The sequence below is a fragment of the Hydra vulgaris genome, chromosome 14 (genome assembly GCF_038396675.1).
Source record: "Hydra vulgaris chromosome 14, alternate assembly HydraT2T_AEP".
Lineage (NCBI taxonomy): Eukaryota > Metazoa > Cnidaria > Hydrozoa > Anthoathecata > Hydridae > Hydra > Hydra vulgaris.
This window is the reverse complement of record NC_088933.1, coordinates 26,585,001-26,606,864: the sequence shown is the minus strand read 5'-3', so window position 1 is coordinate 26,606,864 and position 21,864 is coordinate 26,585,001. Positions and strand designations below refer to the sequence as shown.

Sequence of the window (21,864 nt, the reverse complement as noted above, 5' to 3'; positions counted from 1 at the left end):
AACTTTATTCTTTAAAATTTCAAATGTGCTTTCATTGCTGAAGCAGACCTGTTAAAAAAATATATAAAAGAGCATCCTAAATATCTGTGGTGGTCTTTCATTATTTTATAGAAAGTGGTATTTAGTGTATCATTTTTGATTATAATGTACCAACTTACTGATTTCCAGAAGTTCACATCTTTATTGTGTCACTGCTTAAGTCACTTCCACTTTTGACTTTTGAGTTAGATTTGTCCATGGGCACCCACATAATTTTTTTATGTTTCACTTGACATCTTCATCCATTTGCAACTCCAAACTTAAATATGTTCATGCTTATGTCAAATGAGAATGTTTTGCAAAAAATGAAAACAACTAAAGTCAAATAAAAGCAATTAAACAAAACCATCATAGTTTGCTCATGTGTGTTAACTCATGGTGGCGAGAAAAATTCTCGAGGAACCCCCCCCCCTCTTCTCTCCCTTCTCTAAAAATAATCCTCAAAAAAAAATTTCCTGAGAAAAATCCACCTCAAAATTTTTTATTTTACACAGGGATTAAAAATTACAATGTATCATTAAAATAGTTTATAATATAAATATTTTATACATGCATATTAGGTTACAAGCATATTATGTTACAAGCAAAACCTTAATCCTTTGTTTTTCATATATTGACTGGCAAATAGTTAAAACATACAAGGATAGTACATATATCGACTGCCAAATAGATAGAACATGCAAACAGTGCTTGTTACATTAATACATTGATACATTGTTTACTTGCTACCTGCTACATTGACTTAGGGTTATGGTTTGGGCAGGCAATAAATTGATTTAAAAAATTTATTTTTTTCTTTGAGGGGATTTTTTCGATGGGCGATTTTTTTTCCTTGATGGTTTTTTTGCTGGGTGATTTTTTCTGAGTGGATTTTTTTTCGGGGGATTATTGTGAGAGGGGGGATTATATCTGGAGGGATTTTTTTCTGGGGCATAATTTCCTAGGGCATAATTTCCTAGAACCTCATTGCCTTCATTGGCAAGCTAACAAAATGTATAGTTTTACTATCTTATATTCTCTATATATTCATCAACTTTAGATGAAATTTAAAACAAAAAATGTTATAAATTTTATCTCAAAGTCTTTTGATGTTAGAAAGTTGTGACCATGTAAACTTCCACTCTTTTTAAAATAAGGGGAGTTGCAAATTATTCATGAATTTAATTTTTATCTGACTATTATCTGAAATATAATACTCTTTTAGTGTTTAATTTTAGTTTAAGAATTTAGAAGACATTAGTTTGTTAATTAGTTTTTATTGTTTTTTTACATTTTTTGAAATTGGTTTTTATACAAAAACATTTTTTTTTTTTGGTTAATATTGTTTAACTTACCTCAACCCATAATAAAGTTACTCCCCAAATGTCCTTTTCAAATATTTTAAGTATAATTTACCCTAATATACAGATTCCTCATTATTGGATCCTAATTGCCAACCTGAAAAAGGTCTGACGTATTTTGACTAAAAAATTTTTAGTGCTTCAAACCATGGATATATACAAAGTAAATTATTCTCATTCTGTTTTTTTAAAATTATGATTATTACTTTTTTCAAATCTCAAATTCAATAACTGTAAAAAAAAACTATAATTTTAATAAACCATGTTTATTCATTTCACATGATTTAACATGAATGATTTATTGAAAGAACATTAAACAACTATAATTTAACTTTTATTATTTTAAATGGTTTTTAAATAATAAATTGTGAGAGAATCTAATATATTATTAATCTAATAATAACAATAATACAATAAAAATATGTTTTATTGTATTACTGTTATAACTGGTCTTACATTCCTGATTGTGCGGATTTTCAAAGTATTTAGTTTATGTTGCATACAGGGGTGTGAAGTCGTATAAAAAAAGTACTGACTCCGACTCCAATTGTTGAAATTTTCAGAGTATGATTCCAACTCCGACTCCAATTCTGACTTCAAAGCTAAATATTTGTTTAGGTCATATTTATAAACATGGTGACAATTAATAATTAATAGAAACAAATCAATATAATCTAATATTTTATTTATTTTTATTAACTCCTTTAACAATAAACAAAACTTTATAAAATAACAAAATAAAATAAAAATTATTCTGCATTATTTGTCCTTAGAAATAAAATAGCTTCAATAATATCCAGCTTCATTGGTGCTCTCAAATCGGATCTGATGATTCTGAGTGCAGAAAATAACCATTCTATGGAGACTTGTGTCGGCGGCAATGCCGTCACGGTCAGAGCAGTCTCTTGAATAATCTCAGGGTATCTATGAATTAGATTGTTTACTGCAAAATTTGAAGAACGGTCAAATTTCTCTACCTCTTTTAAAGCTTGGTAAAAAGTCTATTTTAAAAATACCTAATACTGTTGTAGTTTCTCCGCTACAACCTAACCCTAAGCAACGACACTTGGACTGCTCTTGCTTGTCCAAATATTTTTCAAAATCATCCTCTACAAGATTCCCAAGAATTAGATTTGATGAAGATGAAGATATATCAAAACGTTGTTCATCTTGCAAACCTATACCTTTGATTCCAATGGCTCATTCATACAAAGCATCTTTAGCTCTAATTTGACATTCTCCAGTAAGTAATACTCGGACCATAGGATCAACGTAGATACCCGCTAGTAAGATGTCATTGTCTAGGAGGGTACTTTCTCTGCGTATCATTGAATTTTCATGTCCATCAGCTATTTTACAATTAGATTTAGAAAAACGGAAAATAAGATGACACCATTCTTTATAAAACATACCAGCAGCTAAATTTGCTGTTTGTAGTTTTTTTTGTAAAGATGTAAGGTTGACAAAGAAGACATTCAAGTTTTTTCACTTTTTCCCATTGCGTATCTGTCAATGTTACAGTTGAGTTCACCATGTCAGTAAGAAAAAGTTTTAGTTCAATGAGTACTGCCCCAGCGTGTAGCTTGATCTAAAATGGTCTCTTTTCCAGCACGCCGCTTCAATATGGCATCAGGTTTTGGTGCTCTGCAAGAAACCACAACACTCTGTATTTTTGCAATCAATTGAATAGCATGATATTCTCTCAAGCCATCATGAATTGCAAATTGCAATGTATGCACAGTGCAGCACATGTGGTGTATCTAAAATATCTAAAGCATCGTCCACAAATCCATCTAAATTAAAATATTCATTAATTCCTTTTTCGGCTACATCTTCATTAAGCTTCTTTACGGTGCTAAGCATATTGCTTGCATTATCGGTCACAATGCATAATATTTGTTCCTTATTAATAGAAAATTTTGTGAGAACATTCATAACTAGTTCTTGCAAATCGCAACCTGTATGATGCGCTTCAGTATCCGGTACCGCCAAAGTTCGTGTAACAACTTTTTTTTTATCATCAAGGAACTAGACACTAATTGCAAAATAATTAACTCTGTGACAGGTACATCCATCTATCTTCAAAAAAAGAAAGCGGCCACCTAAAAATCCATTAGCATATCCTTCTGCTGTTTTGCCTCTTGTAGTACTAAATTTCTAATATTACTTCTTTCCAAAGAAATGTTAAGTTTGCAAGCCATTTCGCTATTTAAAGAGACAAAAGCAGAAGAAGAGAAAAATGCTAGCAGTAAAGAATTTGAAACCACCATATTGATGATGCAGCTCTTGAATTTTTCTGCTGTCAGTAGCCACAGTATTCAGACATAAAAAAATCGGTTACAGGTGCTTGATTTGAAGAACTTGGTGTAGGTTCAACTTCACGTTCACATGTCTTCTTATCCTTTTCAATAACGGTTTTGAAAACATTTGGATGATAACATTGTAGATGTCACTTTAAATTTGATACTCGGGATGGGGGCACTACTACCTTCTCCAGAATATGGATTGATATTGACATCAAATCTTTATTCCTCAGTGTTTTTGGTCACTTGGCATATGTAAAACTTATCATCAACAGTGACTGAGAAATATTCAAAAACTGACGATCTCTGCTTTTGCTGCCTTTTCTTATCCATGGTCAAGTTGTTAACCGCTGTTTAAAATAAATAAATTTATTAATTGATGAAAAATTTTTTATTGGGAAGCGAATTTGAAAAAAAATTAAAATTAGTTATTTATATCAAAATAAATACTCACATGAAACTGAAAGTGCACTGTAACTTTAATGTATTTATTTTTAAAAAGGAAATCAACTGAAACACTAGACTTATAATATAATAGTGAAACACTTTTTATAACAACAGTCTATTTTAAATTTTATCCTGAATATTATTCAAATTTAAATTAACCTCAAACTTTTTTTGTTAACTGTATCACTAACCACTATTGACACTTTTATTATTTATTTACACTTGTCATGTACGAACAACTTACGTTCAATGAATTGAAATCAACTTATTGATCCGCTAATTTATTAATTTGTATTGCATCGCCAATTTCAGAGAATTTTTTTTATAAAGAATTTGAAATTTTAATTATTGCGTAATATTTTTTAAAGAATTTTTAAAAAATATTATGCAATAATTATAAAAAATTTTTTTTTGTTAAATATATGAAAAATTCTTTGAAGGTTAAATATTTTGTACATGCATGTGCAATAGAGAGAAGTTTTATTATTGGAGTTGGAATCGCGACTCCATGACTCCAACTCCGACTCCACAGCCCTGGTTGCATATGACATTAATGATATTAATATCATATCTAACATCAGGTGTTTACTTCAGATTAGTTAATTCTATTTATAAACAATCTTGATATGTAAAACTCTTCAAAGTTTTTTTTTTAAAGTTAATCTGAGCCTTAATATGTACACGTTAATAATACTGTTTATCTTGTTTTTAATTAGGACAGAACTCGATTTTAGCAATCTACAAGAACATATTCGTTATGTTGTTGCAGCATCACAAAATGGTAATTTTTTTTTTAATACACAACCACTTGAACAGTTTGTCTTCATTGCTTGATTATTTTGTTGACCGTACTAGATATTTTATTCCAAGTAATTTAAAGTTTGAAAATTGTTTGTTTTTTAAAAAAAAAATTGTATAACATGGTTCTTTTCGTAATAGAACAATGTTATACAGTTATTATTGAATTTTTTATTTAGTAATTTAAAACAGATTTTCTAAACATTTTTTATATAAAAATTAGTGTATGTATGTACATGTACCATATAATAGAGAGGTAGGCAATCGTGATCGGAACACTTTCCTCTAAACTAAAGATCCTCTGTTAAGTCATCTTTTTTTAAATATATAGAAATTAAATTTTAGATGAATGTGATCCAAAGGCAATTTAATAAGTTGGTTTTACATAGGAGCATTTAAATAGAACATTAAAAAAAAATCAAATTTAAACATACCACAAAGAATTATTTACAAGAATTTTGATAGTTTTGAATCCCTTTTTTTTTCTCTTGATAACTTGGTAGAAGCATCTTGTTTTATTTAAGTACCTGATCTGGTTGATGAATTTTTCCTTAGTTAAATTTAAAAAATTTTATGTAAAAAATTAACAATCTTTTCAACAACTTAAGTTACAACCTAAAAATATTTTATAAGAAAATATTATAAAAAAATATAAAAATATAAAATATTATAAAATATTATAATTGGAAAATATTATTTGGAAAATATTATAAAAATATATATATAATCAGAAAAATATATAGAGTAAAAGCAAATTTTGAAAATAACAACAATATTATTTATTATACTGTTACACTTATTGTTTATTTGTTATACTTTTATTAATTGGCTAAGTATTTAAAAAAAGTTTTTTAATCTTTAATTAATATATTTAAAAAAAGTTTAATCATTTTTTATGACATTGCATTTTACTTAAATAGGGAATTTATAAGTCATTATTTAATATTGTTTATCTGAGATTGTGAATAATATTAAAATGATAAATATTTTAACTAACAATAATATTGGTGCAATATTGGCACTATATTGTTTACAGTATGTAAACTATATAAACAATATTGTACCAATATTGTTTGCTACTCGAGATTCCTTTAATATTTATATTTTCAAAATAACTGAAATAATTATTAATTTGAACAAAGTAAAATGTAAAAAACTTATCCTCATAATTATCATTTTATCATCATAAGTATCATCATCATCAGTATCATCATTATCATCATCAAAATTATCATTATCATCATCATTATCATCATCAAAAAAAATTCACATTACAATTTAGCAAGATGTTTTTTTTCTTTTTCTTACCAGGCTCTAATCAAAATTATTTTCCTTGTTAAACAACATTTTTAACATAAATGATTGGATATTAAATAAAATGGTGATTTTTATTAAATTTTAATTAAAGTAAAGAAATGAAATGTTTAAAAAAATAAACAATCACAAGTTTTTTAAAATTTATTTCAATGAATTTCTTCTATGATGGAAAAAGTTTTATTTTTTAATTTGCTGTTCATTTAGAGATCAAACCAAAAGAGGAATGTGACTCAAGGGATGGTCGCATTGGTAGTCCATTTGTATCAGTAGATATATCAAGTCAATGTGGTACAATGAATATTGCTCTTGACAGAACTGAGGTAACTTATAAGTCTAAACATAAACATATTTTGAGTATATAATTGTCTTATACTTTGTGTATAGTTTTATTCTGGTATTTTTAGCATATATAATTGATGTAAAGGTTTTAATTGTCTGATTTTGACTTATTTTTTTATCACATTTTGATCTTTTGATTTTTTGCTGTTACTTATGTTTAAATTTTTATTTCCTCTTAATGATTAGTGTAGTAGAATCTGATACATTGGTATTTTATATATTAGTATTGTTATATTATAAACTATTATTGCATTGGTATTGTTATGTTATATATTATATTGTATTGGTATCGTTATATTATATATTATTATGGTATTGGTATATTATATATGGTATACTATGTTATATACATTGGTGCAAAGATAAAAAAAATAATAAAGATTTAGAAATAGAACCAAACTTCTGATTCCAGAAAGGCCTTATATGTTAAGAAATCACTTAGATTTTTATAAACCTTCACATTAAAATGTGTATTTATAGAATTTTTATTATCTTTTTAAAAGGCTACAAGGGAGAGGTTTATTTTTACACAATTTTAATTAATTTGATTACCTTTTTCACAGAAGTTTCAAACTCTGTTGCAGCTTTAATGAATTTTTTTTTTCCAGCTGGAGAGTCAAAGCAACTTTAGCAGTGTTCGTGCTAATGTGTGTGTATTCAAAGGTATGTCTTAAATAATAGATTTTAGTTATAAATGATGTTTATCTCCATATTAATCATTTGTCTTCTTAATATACAAATATAAATGTTTATGTAAGTGTGTTCCCATTATGTTTCTCTCTAGAATAGTAAATATGCAACTTAATGATAAACAGTGTCTTCTATTTGAAATTATAACCTTATGTATAATATCATATTTTATTTAAAGCAAAATTCATGTGTTTAAATCGATTATTTAACTATTAAAAACAAAGTTTTAACTTTAAAAACATTTTAAATATCATGTTACTTGAATTATGGATAAAAAAAGCTTCCGTTAACCAAACATTGTGCAGAAGTTTTGTTTTTAAATAACTAATGATGTGCTTTGATATAAAATAATAAAATAAATTATTGAATCAAGAAGAACCTGTATTAAATTTTAAATAAAAAGCTAATCAAATTCACTTTTTTGAAAGTTTGTCAAATATAAAAAAAATCAAATGTAAAGTGTCAATTTTAAGTATATTTATAAAAAAACACAAGTATCCTTTGTTCCTCAATTTACACATCAAATCATTATCACATTCATATATTTTGCGGAGGTCAAAAATAGTTAATTTGAGATATTCAAATTATTTTAAAAAAACCGAAATATTATGTAATATTTTTTTTAAATACCTTTACTTTGTACCAGTTTTTTATACCAACTTTTTTTACCCCATCTTTTTTGCTTTTAAAATACATGTAGTATTATTTATTATTTTATGATTCAAAACTTTAGAATAAATATTGTGATCATTATTATAATTTTTTTCTTTTAACTTTTTTCTACTTTAACAACAATTTCAAAAATTAAGTTAAAGATAGTATTTTTATAGATTAAAAAGTTAGTATTAAAAATAGTGAAAGTAATTTTTTTTTACTTCTCTCAGGAAAATGGATGTATGAGGTGCTGTTAGGATCTAAAGGTATTATGCAACTTGGTTGGGCTACAATTCGATGTCGTTTTACTAATCAAGTAAATAATAACATTAACAATTTTTTTGTTTGTTTAGAGCAGTTGTTTTTATTTAACAGTAAATTTTTTATAAAAAATTTCTCAAAACTTTCTTATATAAATTTATAATAAAATAACATCTTATAAGGGGCTGTCCATAACGTATGTATGCTCATAGGGGGAGTGGGTCTTCGAATATTGTACAAAGGTGTATGGAGTGGGGGAGGGGTGAATATAAAAGTAGGTATGCACTATTTAAAATAATTCCTTAGCAATGTTTGTTTTTCTAATTTATCACAATTAACAAGTACTCGTTAATAACTAAATGTTTTTAAACAAATAACAATATTGAAAAAAAAAAAAAACCTTATGGTCTCATCGTTGTCCATAATTTGCAAGCTAACCAACTGAAAAGTTACTTTTCTGACTAAAGATCATAGTTTGTCAACATAAAAGGATGTATGGTATATGGGAGGGCAGTGATAGTGTTCTTCTATGCACACACATTCCATCCCTTATACACTAGCTCTGTGTACACAGGCTTACCTCCGCCTTGTACATGTAATGTGTACATTTATTTCAATCAACTTTTTTTTGAGTCTGCAAAAAATAGGTTTCAATATTACTCATCTTGCATAAGACTCGTTTTTTACAGACTTACTAAAGAGGGGTGCCAGAAAAAAAATGTCAGCTCTAAGTAAAGTTTATTTTTGTATGATTTGTCTATAAAAACAAATTTTTAAATAAATAAAAATGAAAATTTTTAAATAAATAAAAATCAATTTTGACTTGACCAGGATTCGATCTCAGACCTCTGATGGAAAATCCCTCGCATTATCCTCTTGGCCATATGAACTTAGAGATCCAAATTTGAATTAACTATATTAAAATAAATGTTTGTCATTTATATATATATACATCTATATATATATATATACATCTATATATATATATATATATATATATATATATATATATATATATATATATATATATATATATATATATATATATATATATATATATATATATATAAATATATATATATATATATATATATATATATATATATATATATATATATATATATATATATATATATATATATATATATATATATATATATATATATATATATATATATATATATATATATATATATATATATATATATATATATATATATATATATATATATATATATATATATATATATATATATATATATATATATATATATATATATATATATATATATATATATATATATATATATATATATATATATCTATATATATATATATATATATATATATATATATATATATATATATATATATATATATATATATATATATATATATATATATATATATATATATATATATATATATATATATATATATATATATATATATATATAATATATATATATATATATATATATATATATATATATATATATATATATATATATATATATATATATATTAGGGTTATGACTTTTTTTCAACCCCATGCTCCTGTACTGTAGTTTGATGAACTTTTACCTAAAAAGCATGAAATGAACTGTTATTTGCATATCTTTTAAAAAAAGTTCACCCCGCCATTGAAAAATCAATTTTTAACTACTAAACTGGTTTTTATTTTCGTCATCATTTAAATTTATTTAAATTCAGTTAAATATTTTAATGAGTATATATTTTTTAGTCAATGTATGTGCATCTTAAAAACTGTCTCAAAGATTTTTTATTTAAAAAAAAAATTATTTTTACTTTGTTATTAAGATTTTAATAATACTAACTTATATTCACTGTAAAATTATTTTAATAGTATTAGTTTTACAAAACATTTTTTGGTTAAATTTAATTTTATAAGTGTTTAGTAAGAAGTATTGAATTGTCTTCGCTAGTGAAGTTAGAAAATCGACTTTGAGCGTCCTTTCATATAGTAGTCTTTGATATATTTATATATATATATATATATATATATATATATATATATATATATATATATATATATATATATTTGTAAACATAACTATGTCTTTAAAATTGGAATCCAGTGCCTATGGGTTTTGGGATTGTATAAAGTATGTAAGTGAAATTATGTTGAAAAGGGATATGCAAAAAGTGTTCCATAAAGTAATGAAGTGGGGGGGCATATAATCAACTTTTAAAGACTCACACTCTAATTTAAAAAACATTTCAGTTCATCCCCAGGGATGGGAGGGGGGGTTTAAAAATTTATGTACTTTTTAGGGGAGGGAGGACTTAAATGTACGCATAGCAACAGAGGAAGGGGGACCAAATTTTTAAATTTTTGGTGTTTGTACTTTATGGGCGACCACTAAATATAAAATCTATCACTAATTTTATATACAGTTGCAAGTATTTAAAATTTTAAATACAGATTATGAATAAGGAACTACAAATCTAGGGATGTTGGTAAATCAAAATTTTCAACTTTTTTTTATTAAAGCCCGCCCACAAATGACTATTTGAATATAACATCAAATAATATATAATAATATAAAGACAAATCTGTTTTTCCTCCGCTCTTGCATGGTTCAGATTTTGTTACCTCACCTAAAGACAAAGCTGAATTGTTTGTTTAGAACTTTTCATCATTCTCATCTCTTGATTCCACCATTCACATCCAATCACTGATATAACTGACAAACAGGTTTATCCATTGCTTGACATATATTATTGCGACAGCTTTTGTTTCTAAAGTGGTTTCATACTTAGACTTTTCTACAGCTTGTGATCCAGACAACATACTTGTTTTAGTCTTGCAGAAGTGTTCTCTGGAGTTGTCGTCTATACTTTCAAAACTAATTAACAAGTGCTTATTAGAGTCTTGTTTTCTAGCCTGGTAGAAAGCAGCATCTGTTATCCCTAATTTCAAAAATTCTGGAGAGCGATCTGACTTGTCTAACCATCGCCCCATTAGTCTTCTTCCTATCATAGGCGAAGTTTTTGAGTCTTTAATTGAAAAACTCTTAATCTCTCACCTTGAATATAATAACTTACTTTCTGATAATCAATATGGATTTTGATCTTCTTGTTCTACTTCTGATTTGTTAATGGTAATAACTGATAGGTTTTATCGTGCATTAGATAGATGTGGAGAGGTCAAGGCTATTGTTCTAGATATTTCTAAAACCTTTGATAAAGTTTGGCATAATGGAATTCTCCATAAGCTTACTTCCTACGATGTATCAGGTAACATCTTTAAGATTATTGAATCTTTTCTTACTAATAGTAGTATAAAAGTTGTCCTTGATGGACAGCACTCTTTTTCATATTCTGTAACTTCAGAAGTTCCTCAAGATTCTATCTTTGGCCCTATACTTTTTTTAATTTATGTTAATGATCTCCCAGAATTTTTCACATCTAAGGTTGCATTGTTTTGCTGATGGTACTACCATTTATTCTTGTCTTGATAAAACGCCAACACTCTCCAATTGCTTGGAGGGGGCATTTAAGCTTGAAAATGATCATAAAATTGACAGAAAAACAAATGCTGAGTTCACCAACACTAAACATTTGCATGTTTGACAGTTTGTCAAATCCTGTTTGAAAGTTTTGTGCCAACCTGATGTCGACCTAAAATGGTTTTAGGTTGGTTTTTATGCTTGTCTAACATTAAACTTTTGCCTGAAGTGGTATTTGTGAGATTGTCTAGTTGAGTGTTTCATGTATGCCATACAGTTTTTTAAAAAGTTATAGCAAACATGGCAGTTGTTATTGATTTTGCAATTATATTGTGATGGAAGCCTTTAACTGGAGAGAAAGTTAATTGAATCTATATACCAGTTAGCTAAATTTTTTTTATTTTCTACTTTGATTTTTGTCTGATAAATTGTTATTAGAGATTGTAAATAGTGTTGAACCAAGAACCTCGAGGAACCAATTCCTTGAGAAATATCACTAAGGACTTTTTCCAATTCTGATATTACATTTCAAAAAAAGTTATGTTGAATACTGTTACAAAATTTTTTAGTTCACTAAATATTAATTTTCAATTCCATTGGATTCAAGTTTTTCGAGCAGTTTTATGCAAGAAACTTTGTAAAATGCTCTAGCAAAATCAAGAATCAAGTCAGCAAGAAGCTTGCATGTTATATTGCAATATATATACAATATTGTATATCAAATAATTCATTTTCTTAAATATGTTTGTGACACTGAGTTATTCTTTAAAAATCCATACTGACAGTTTGATATAAAATTGTAAGTAGTAGCGCAGTAGATACTGCATAAACTTATTTTTAACAATTTCATTATTTTGGATGGCGCAGAAGTATAACCATTAAGAGTAAGTATTAAGAGTAAAAGTTAGGCAAATTTGTGTTTGGCAAATAAAGGTAAAGTTTGATTATTAGGTTCAATCGCAAAGACAAATTAGATTAGTTTGTTTCTATGAAGCACTATTAAGTTGTTATTTATTTGACTAGACATAGTCAAATAAATAACAACTTATAAATTTATAAATAATATAAAATTATAAAATTCAAATAAATAACAACTTATTAAATATATTATCAATTAAAGTACTTGAGTGATTGGTAATTCTTGTTGGTAAAGATATAAAAGGAAGAAAGTTGGTTGAAGCAAAGCATTCATGGCTTTTATAAAGTATTGAACAAACTTTAAAAACTATTCACATACTCACACTTCATTTTTTTGTTTTGTTTAATTATCTATTTATTCTGCAGATTATTACCAATATATTCTGCAGATTTGAAGTATATTGTTTTTTTTATATTACTCATTTTTCTTTTAAGTATTTTTTTTTATTTTTTTTTATTTTTGTAAGGAAGGTGTTGGTGATACATCAGACTCGTATGCTTATGATGGTCATCGTGTACGTAAATGGAATATGTCCACTGGAAAGTATGGAGAGGTATTTATTGAAGAGAATTACAAATAAGTTGTTTTAATTTGTTTGTTTGTATCATTATCTTTTCATTTTCATCTTCATGTGTTGTGATTTATTTTTATTTGAAAATTGTTAACAAAGTTACTAATTTTCTTTTAATATTACTTTTTCCTAATTAATCTCACTTCCAATTTAAAAGCTATCATAAATGTCATTTCCAATTAAAAATGGTATCAATTAATCGTGAGTGATTGAATAAGTTGAATGTTTATTTCAAGGCTCAAACTCAGGCACACCTTTTTTTGTTTGTTTATCCTTTGTGATTAATTAATGTAGTTTTTCGCCTTTTATGAATACTTAGATGCAATGTTTAGAGAAAAAGATAAATGTTGATAATGTTTTTTATGCAGATTCTCAAAAAATTGTTAAGGAACTAGGTATATTTATAATTGAGATCAAAAGTTGCATAAACAAGATTAAAAGCTGCATAATTGAGATTATAACTGCATAAAAAAAAACATATAAAGAAACAGCATGAGCAGTATGAAAAATATAAAAAACTGTGGATTACGTTATTTATTGTTATTTGACAAAAAATAACTCTTTTTTAAAATTAATGTATGCTACTCTTATTATTATTTTTTTTTTAATATTAATTCATCTCCCCAAAGCCGAGAAGGCCACTACAGATGAGGAGGCTACTTGTGGTTATCACCCTCTCTCAACTCTATAACTCCGAAACGCGAACATTGATGAACAAGGCCGCTGCGCGGAGAAACAAGTTAAGAAATAATTTTAAAATATTTAGAATTCCTTTTAGATGCACAGGTTCAGATAATAAATAAGAAGTTGAGGGAATATTAAAAATATTAAACTTTTAAACCTTGCATATAATTAAAAAGATTTAATTAGTTTTTTTTTTTCTTTGCACATAGAAAAAAAACACTAATTATATTTTGATCTCATATTTTGAATGATTTATACAATTCTAAATGTTCTGCATCATTCAACAGTTTCAGACAATAAATTAAACTACTTTATGTAGCTTTAAACCAGTGAAGATTTTTCTGAATAAGCCATCACTTTAATTCAAAATTAGTTGTTTTCATTCTTGGTTCACTGTATATTAAAAGCATTGTTGCTTATAATAATGTTCCTAATAATATGAACCATGACAAATAAGGTTAGTGAATAAAGAAATAAGTTAAGTTTAATCAAGCTGAATGTAAATAAAGAAGATTAGTATTACTGTGGATTGAACCTTATCCATGATAGTACTTAGCTTAACTTGTTTCTTTACTCACTGACTTTGCTTGTCAAGGTTCATATTTTGGAGTCTGCTTCTTAAAAATAAATATAATATTTATATAAATTAATAAAAATTATATAAATTATGTAAGTATATGGTAAATAGTAAAATTAAGGCTTAATTTACTTTATTAAATTATAAGCTAATTATTTGTTAGTATGTTTTATAATTTACTATATATATTTATATATTACTTTGTAATACCATGCTTGCAGCAACTTATAAGATAGATTTATGTTATCACTTGCATTTTAAATCCCATTGCATTAAACATGAAAAATCTTTTAATCCACTGCAGTATAGTTTATCTGGTGCAATCAATATAGTGCAAAATTCATGAAAAAAATGATTCAAAGAGACTATAAATTGATGGTGCACATGATAAATATATAAATTGATGGTGCATTTTTTGATGAATAACTTTCAAAATCTTTTTAAAAATATAGAAAATAAGACATTTTATTATAAAAATGCATAAATTTTATTTCCAAAATAAATGCCAGTGTTCCAATTATGGCACTGTACCGATTTCAGCAACTCTCCCCTATATATATAATATACTTATATATATATATATATATATATATATATAACAAACTTGTTATATATATAATACAGTTATCTGAAATGTAATGAGCCATTTTTTTTTTAACTTTTAGAAAAATTTGGAAACTTAGTTAAGTTTCCATTAATTAAATATATACCAGGTCTATATGTATGAAATAAGCTTTTTTTTTTCAAAATAAAACACTATTTTCTAATGGAAAAGTAAAAAATATTTTATTCAAAGTATTTGCCATTGCTTTCTACACACCTTTCTGGCAATTTGTGGATACCACGCCAGTAAAACTGATCGTTTTTTAAAGCAAACCATTCGGAGACCCATTTTTCGACTTCTTCGTAGGAATTAAAGTGTTGCTGATTCAATGCGTGTCCTATCGATGAAAACAAATGGTAGTCAGAAGGAGCCAAGTCTGGTGAATACAACGGGTGAGGTAACTCTTCCCAGCCAAGTGATGTTATCGTTTCCTTGACCGCTTTTGCTGTATGACTCGGAGCATTATCATGCAACAAAATTACCTTTCCTTATCTTTTGGCCCATTCTGGTTGTTTTTCCATCAATGCATGGTGCAAATTGATCATTTGTTGTTGGTAGCGTTGCGTATCAACAGTTTCGCCAGGTTTTAGAAGTTCATGATGCACCACTCCTTCTGGTCCCACCAAACACAGAGCATTGTCTTTTTTCCGAACCGATCAGGCTTTGTAGTCGATGTTGATGCATCTCCTGGATTTACCCATGATCTTTTGCATTTAGGATTCTTAAAATAAATCCATTTTTCATCACCAGTCACAATTCGATGCAATACTGACTTCCTTTCGTGTCGTAACAGCAACATTTCACATGTAGTTTTTTGCTTTTCCATCTGTCATTCAATTCATGTGGCACCCATTTCCCGCACTTTTGGATCTTTATCATAACTTTTAAACGGTCAGAAATTGCTGGTTGTGAAACATTTAACATTTCTGCCATTTGTTTTTGACTTAAAGTGTAATCTTCATCTAGTATTGCTTGCAATTCTGTGTCTTCAAACTTTTTTGGTGGTCTTCCACATTCTTCATTTCGCACATCAAAATCATTATCTCTGAACCGTTGAAACCATCTTTTGCATGTTGCTTCCGATAGAGCATGATCACCATAAGCTTCGACAACCATTCAATCCGATTCTGCAGCACTTTTCTTCAAATGAAAACAAAAAATTAGTGCTTTCCGCAAATCATCATTTTCTGGTACAAAGTTCAACATTTTTAACACGATTAAAAAATATGTTGTTAATACAATGACTTGATGTTTACTAAATATGTTTGATAGATGTCATAGCAACAAAATTAAAAAAAAATTAAGGCCCGTTCATAACAAATGTTCTCTATCGATACATTTGTAACTCAACGCTCACTTCATGCTTATAGACCTGGTATAGGTCATAAAACAGCCTATCAAGCTAATTTTTGCAGCATCTGCATATTGCAAAATATGACATTAAAGACCATGTATAGCACTGTCTGGTTTATGAGTTACATTCAGGCTTCTCAGAAGCAGAAGCCACACAAATATATGCAGCCAGAGTTTGGCGTTTGAGAAGACAGCAATACTTTTGTAATGGTGATGTAATGCAAAGTTGGATTTAAAGTGTTTTAGCAGCTATTTAGCATCTATACCTTTAGATAACGCAGAAAATAATTTTAAATAATTCTTGGATACCATACAAAATAAATGTTAATCAGGATTTATTTTGTGTGGTATTCAAGTCAGGGACAAGACACCTGCATGAATCTTTTGCCTTTACTCCGCATGTTTAACTGACTTGATTATTTCATTATCAGAGATGAGAGGTGGATAGGAACAGCAAACCCTCCAAGAGTTCATTATGGAAACAATGATAACATGGAAACAATAATAATGCATATATTGTTAAAGATTTTTTATGGAATTTAAATAAATTTTGTTTTCTTTCAAAAAAACCTCTACTATTACTTTTTAGCCGACCCAATATATGTAATATATTTTATGCTACTTAAAAGTTAACTGATCTCAACATGCTATCAATTGTTAACTGATTTCAACATGACTACCAACATAATTAGTGGTTGCTTGCAGCCATGTTGGTGCTCGAAGTTAAATTTAAATTATATTTCGGTCAAATTATCATTTTATACCTATCAAGAATAATTTTATTTTAGGAATGGATGGCAGGTGATGTAATTGGATGCCTTATAGACATGGATGAGGGAAATATTTCTTATAGCAGGTAAAAAAAATCTAAATTTTTATACAATCAAAAATATAAGTTACTTTCACTGCTGTTAAAAATATTAAAAATATATATATTCTCATTAGAGTGTTATTAATATTATTCTTTTTTCTAAGTATATCTCCTTAATAGGAGTTCTCTTCAAACTCACTTGGCTATTTACCATAATCTTCACATTTTTTACTATTTACCTTCTTAAAGCACCATTACTGTCAAGGAGGCTACTTATTTTTATTGTTGTTGTTGCAATTGTCTTTTAACCCTATAACAATCAAGTCTGCTGCACAGAGAAACAAGTTTTTTTTTTATATATATTCTAATTCATTCCGATTAAGGCAGCAGACAATTACTATTAAGTTTGGAGCTACTAGAAAACATAGAATAAAGTTAAAGAGCATAGAAACGATTGATAGAAGACTTGAAAAGTTGTAGGTCGTATAAGTCAGGAAAACATGAGAGATGGGAGAGTTCCAAAGGGTTGAAGTGTGGGGAAAAAAGCTTGACGAATAATAGTTTTTAGAGCATGCAGGGGCTGATACAGTAAAAGGATGTGACTTTGCTGAATGATGAGTTCAGTGGGAAAGAGTTTTGGTTGATGGAACTAGAAATAATAGCTTCTTTGAACAGTGACCATGATAGTATTTGTAGAAAAAAGAAAGAGATACGACTTTACCACAATGGAAAAGTGGCTCAAGCTTAGTAGATAAAGTAGGTCTAACTTCGTTTACAATGTGTTTTTGGGGCTTGCCTCGAAGAAACGGCATCATCTTTAGAAAGCTTTAAGCTCACCCAAAGCATTTTGACTTCTCAAATATTAAAAATTGCCCTGTTGCACGAGACTCCATTTGTAACTGTTATATATGGTCAGCTGGGAAAGCAAAACTTAATTCTCCATCTTTCAACTCAAAAATTTGAGGAAAAAAACACCACAGTTGCAGTCTTGTTAAAAAGCATTACGCTGTACACACTTTACGTACAAAATGGTGATTTTACTAAGACGTTAAGCTATTTACATTAGGCCTTTTATCTATTGGAATATTTAAATTTTGATATAGTTCAAGTAGCGTTTATTTTAGTCTAAATTAATATTTGTAAAAAACATTTTCACCGCAATTGTGAAGTAATTTATCTTTTTGATAAAAAATTTCTGTTAAATGAATTTTTTTATTCTTGAAAATTCCCAAACTGAGTCCAAAATAAAAAGTGTATTAGTTTAAACTTTTCAGCATTTTTAATTTAAAATTTTTTTTTATTTGAAAATTTTAATTTAAATATGATTTTAAGATTAAATTATTAATTTAAGATTAAGTTATTAATTTAAGATTAATTTAAGATGAAATTTAAGAAAAAAACATAAAAAACTGATAAAGTTGAGCAGTTCAGGGTCTTCTATTTGCAACTTTAGTACACTATCATTGCTCCAAAAGTTCTTACTCTCACCCAACCTATTTCATCTAACCTCAAACAATAGTTCTTTAAAAATTTATTTAGAGATTTAAATATATATAGTAAAGGGCTATACAGTTTGTGGTAAAAAAGGCTCTTCAATTGTCTGTGGTATTTACACTGTCAAAATTGAGGTTAGATTATAACAAAATGCATTAATTTAATTGCGGAAACTAATAAGGATTAAAAATCCACAAAAACGCAAATTAAAATGCTTTTAAAAACATTCTCAATATTTTAAAAAAAGTTCAAAATGTTTTTATTTTATTTTTTAAAAGTAAAAACATTCTGAATGTTTTTATTTTTAAAATGAAGTGTTGCTACATCGACTGAGGGTTTGGTTAGGGCTGGCAATCTATCAAATAATAAAGAAAGAAAAAAAACTTTCTCTGGTCTTTAAAATATTATTTTAAAAAAAAGAACCTTAAACTGACATTTTATGGTAAAAACTTAATAACGACCATGCAAGAGTGTGTGTATATATATATATATATATATATATATATATATATATATATATATATATATATATATATATATATATATATATATATATATATATATATATATATATATATATATATATATATTATTTGAATCAAAGATAATTTATGTAGTGTGTAAAAAAATGCAAACAAAAAATTATAGTGGTATAGGACTACCAATAATAATAGCAATGTTTATCTTGTTTTGAATAATAAATATCTTTTGTTTTATGCTAATAACTTAACAACTGTTAACTTAATTAAATAACTGTTAACAATTTTAGTATTTCTTGATTTGGTTTTGTTGTTGTTAAGTTTAATTTAGTTTAAAACAAAATTCATATATAATTATATAATTTATATAATTATATAATTATATAATTCCATCAGTGAAGAACTATTAGACTCACAGTGTTATAAAATGGGTTCTAACCTTGACTTTCTGACCCGAGAAAACCCTTTTGTGGAATGATAGCCCACACTATGGGGATCACTTGGATATAAGTATTAAAATCAGATTACAACGTCCTGGCAAGTTATTGACAGGGCCGTACCGAACAACAAAGACGTGGGGGGGGGGTGAAAATGAAAAAAACCAATTTTACCGTCAAGATTTTTTTTTTTTTTTTTTTTTTTTTTTTTTTTTTTTGGCCAAATTTCAGTTTTAACCGACATAAACCATAATTTTCGAGTTTTCCGTCAAAAACCGACAGAATATAGTACAAAATATAGGTTATTCCAATAAATATGAACTAGGGAAACAAAAAGACATATTCTGAGAGTTTATTGTGTATCTAAAATAAAAATTATGCTTTAAAATAAATATTCTAATACAAGAAAAAATCATTCTAAAATGGCTCTTTTCACAAGCAATGTTTACTATCAAAGTCCACAAGGCAGCATTGCAACTTTTTACTGTATTCAGGATGATGGTTAGGTCGTTTGCACCTTTGCCAATGCACTTGAAAGTTGTGATGCATTGCCTCTGTTGCTTGTTCTGAGTAAAGTCTGAGAGCTTGGCCGTGTTTGTCAATGAAATCTTTCACATGAAAAAATACAGCATGAACCTTGGGTGTCACAGAAACATTTTGCAGTGCCACATAAGCCACTCTGAAAGCTTCAATTTTTTGTACATAACTTGGATCAAGAACGCATCCAAAACAGGCAGACACTACTGCATTGAATTTTCGAAATACATCAACTAATGGTATTGCAGCATAGCATGAGTGTTTCTCGACAATAGATTGAAGAAGATCAATATTTTTTAGCAGCTTCCTGCACTCATTTCCTGCAAAATGCCCTCCATGATAAGGCTGTTGTTTAATATGCAGTGAATCAGTCCAAAGAGTTCCTTGAGGGAAAACTTTTAGTAGGGCAGCAAAGAGATGATTGAAAACACCAATAAGGAGATGCAACTCCATTGGCGGTATGAAGTCCAAAACTAATGTGCCACCAGCAAGATCAAATACAGGAGAATGAACAACATTCATGTAATCACGAGCTCTTTTGATGTTTGATCCTGCTGCATTGAAAAGTGAGACATTCTGATCAAGAGATCGGAAAGTTCTTAATTTTCCTTGATTTAAAAGGTCCTTTGCACTTGACTCACACCAGGTGCAGGGGTGTGCACTTGAGTGTGCTTGGAGACCACAAATTATATTTGCCAGTTTTAGGTCACAGGACAAAACAAAATCTTGGTCTATCATATTGATCAATTCGAAAATTTGAGACACATTTGAGTAGTTTTCTTGCAGGTCCTCAGAGACAGCAATAATAAGTTGCCGCTTAACTCCAGTGTCCTTGAAAAACTTGTTTGTGCAATTGAGTTTTGCTGGGGGAGTGTTAGGTTCACCATTTAGTTCAATAATTCCAAGGCTTACTTTCAGGAATCCTCCCCCACCGTCAATTCCAACTTTCACAATATGATTGTTTGATGTGCTTCTCATAGAAATGAGTTCATTTGAAGTTATTTGAAGTCCTTTAAGCTATTTGAAGTCCTTGCAATGAATGACAGTCCTTCCACATCCAGCATGATCTTTAATCAACGAACTCGTGAAATGGTGAGAAAGCTGCTTACTAACTGCATCAAATTTTACAGCATAGTTTTTCTCAACAATATGTTGTAAAGTTGACTGATTAATTGTAGCAGCTAGTCTCTTGATGCCATTGTTTGAAAGCCCTGTGTTTGCCTGAACTTGAACAAGTTCTTTTATACTAATTGATGGGTTTGGAGGAAATAGTTTTCTAGCTGATGAGGAACCTAAAATAAATGCAGATATTGTTTAATTTCGAAATTTCTATAATTTCTTTTCATGAAAGTTAAACTTTTACCTGGCATTATTGGAAGCATTCTTCCACCTTGTGGTTGACTCAATCGAACAGTGCCATGTGGAGAAGAATCCTCACTTGAAACAAGAGCAGCAACTCGTTCAGATGCAACGGGATCCTTGGTTGCAACAGCAACAAGGTTATTTCGCAAAGTGCCCTTTGTGCAATGATGAGGTAATCCTCTTCCAATAATTGAAAAACAGTCAGAGCATCGTTTTTGGACAGTTGAAGATGGAGTATTTTGTGCTGAGCTCTGCAAAAGCTGAGTTTTCTGTTGACCATTATTTCTCAGTTTTTCAACAGAACAAATCAAACACTCACATTGTGTGTCTCTAGTTTGAGGTCGAATTTTTATAGTCTCAAAATTGTGAAGTGAT

At 27.9% G+C, this 21,864-nt stretch overlaps 1 protein-coding gene across 1 annotated transcript in view; it reads left to right on the top strand.

Annotated features, from left to right (window-relative positions):
- The window catches only part of LOC100209144 (E3 ubiquitin-protein ligase RNF123), a 76,696-nt gene that overhangs the window by 2,173 nt on the left and 52,659 nt on the right, over nucleotides 1–21,864 (top strand). The window contains exons 2-7 of the mRNA XM_065817589.1: nucleotides 4,846–4,910; nucleotides 6,449–6,564; nucleotides 7,192–7,246; nucleotides 8,158–8,243; nucleotides 13,047–13,133; nucleotides 17,158–17,225. Of these exons, the coding sequence (XP_065673661.1) occupies nucleotides 4,846–4,910; nucleotides 6,449–6,564; nucleotides 7,192–7,246; nucleotides 8,158–8,243; nucleotides 13,047–13,133; nucleotides 17,158–17,225 (477 nt within the window). The remainder of the gene's footprint in view (nucleotides 1–4,845; nucleotides 4,911–6,448; nucleotides 6,565–7,191; nucleotides 7,247–8,157; nucleotides 8,244–13,046; nucleotides 13,134–17,157; nucleotides 17,226–21,864) is intronic.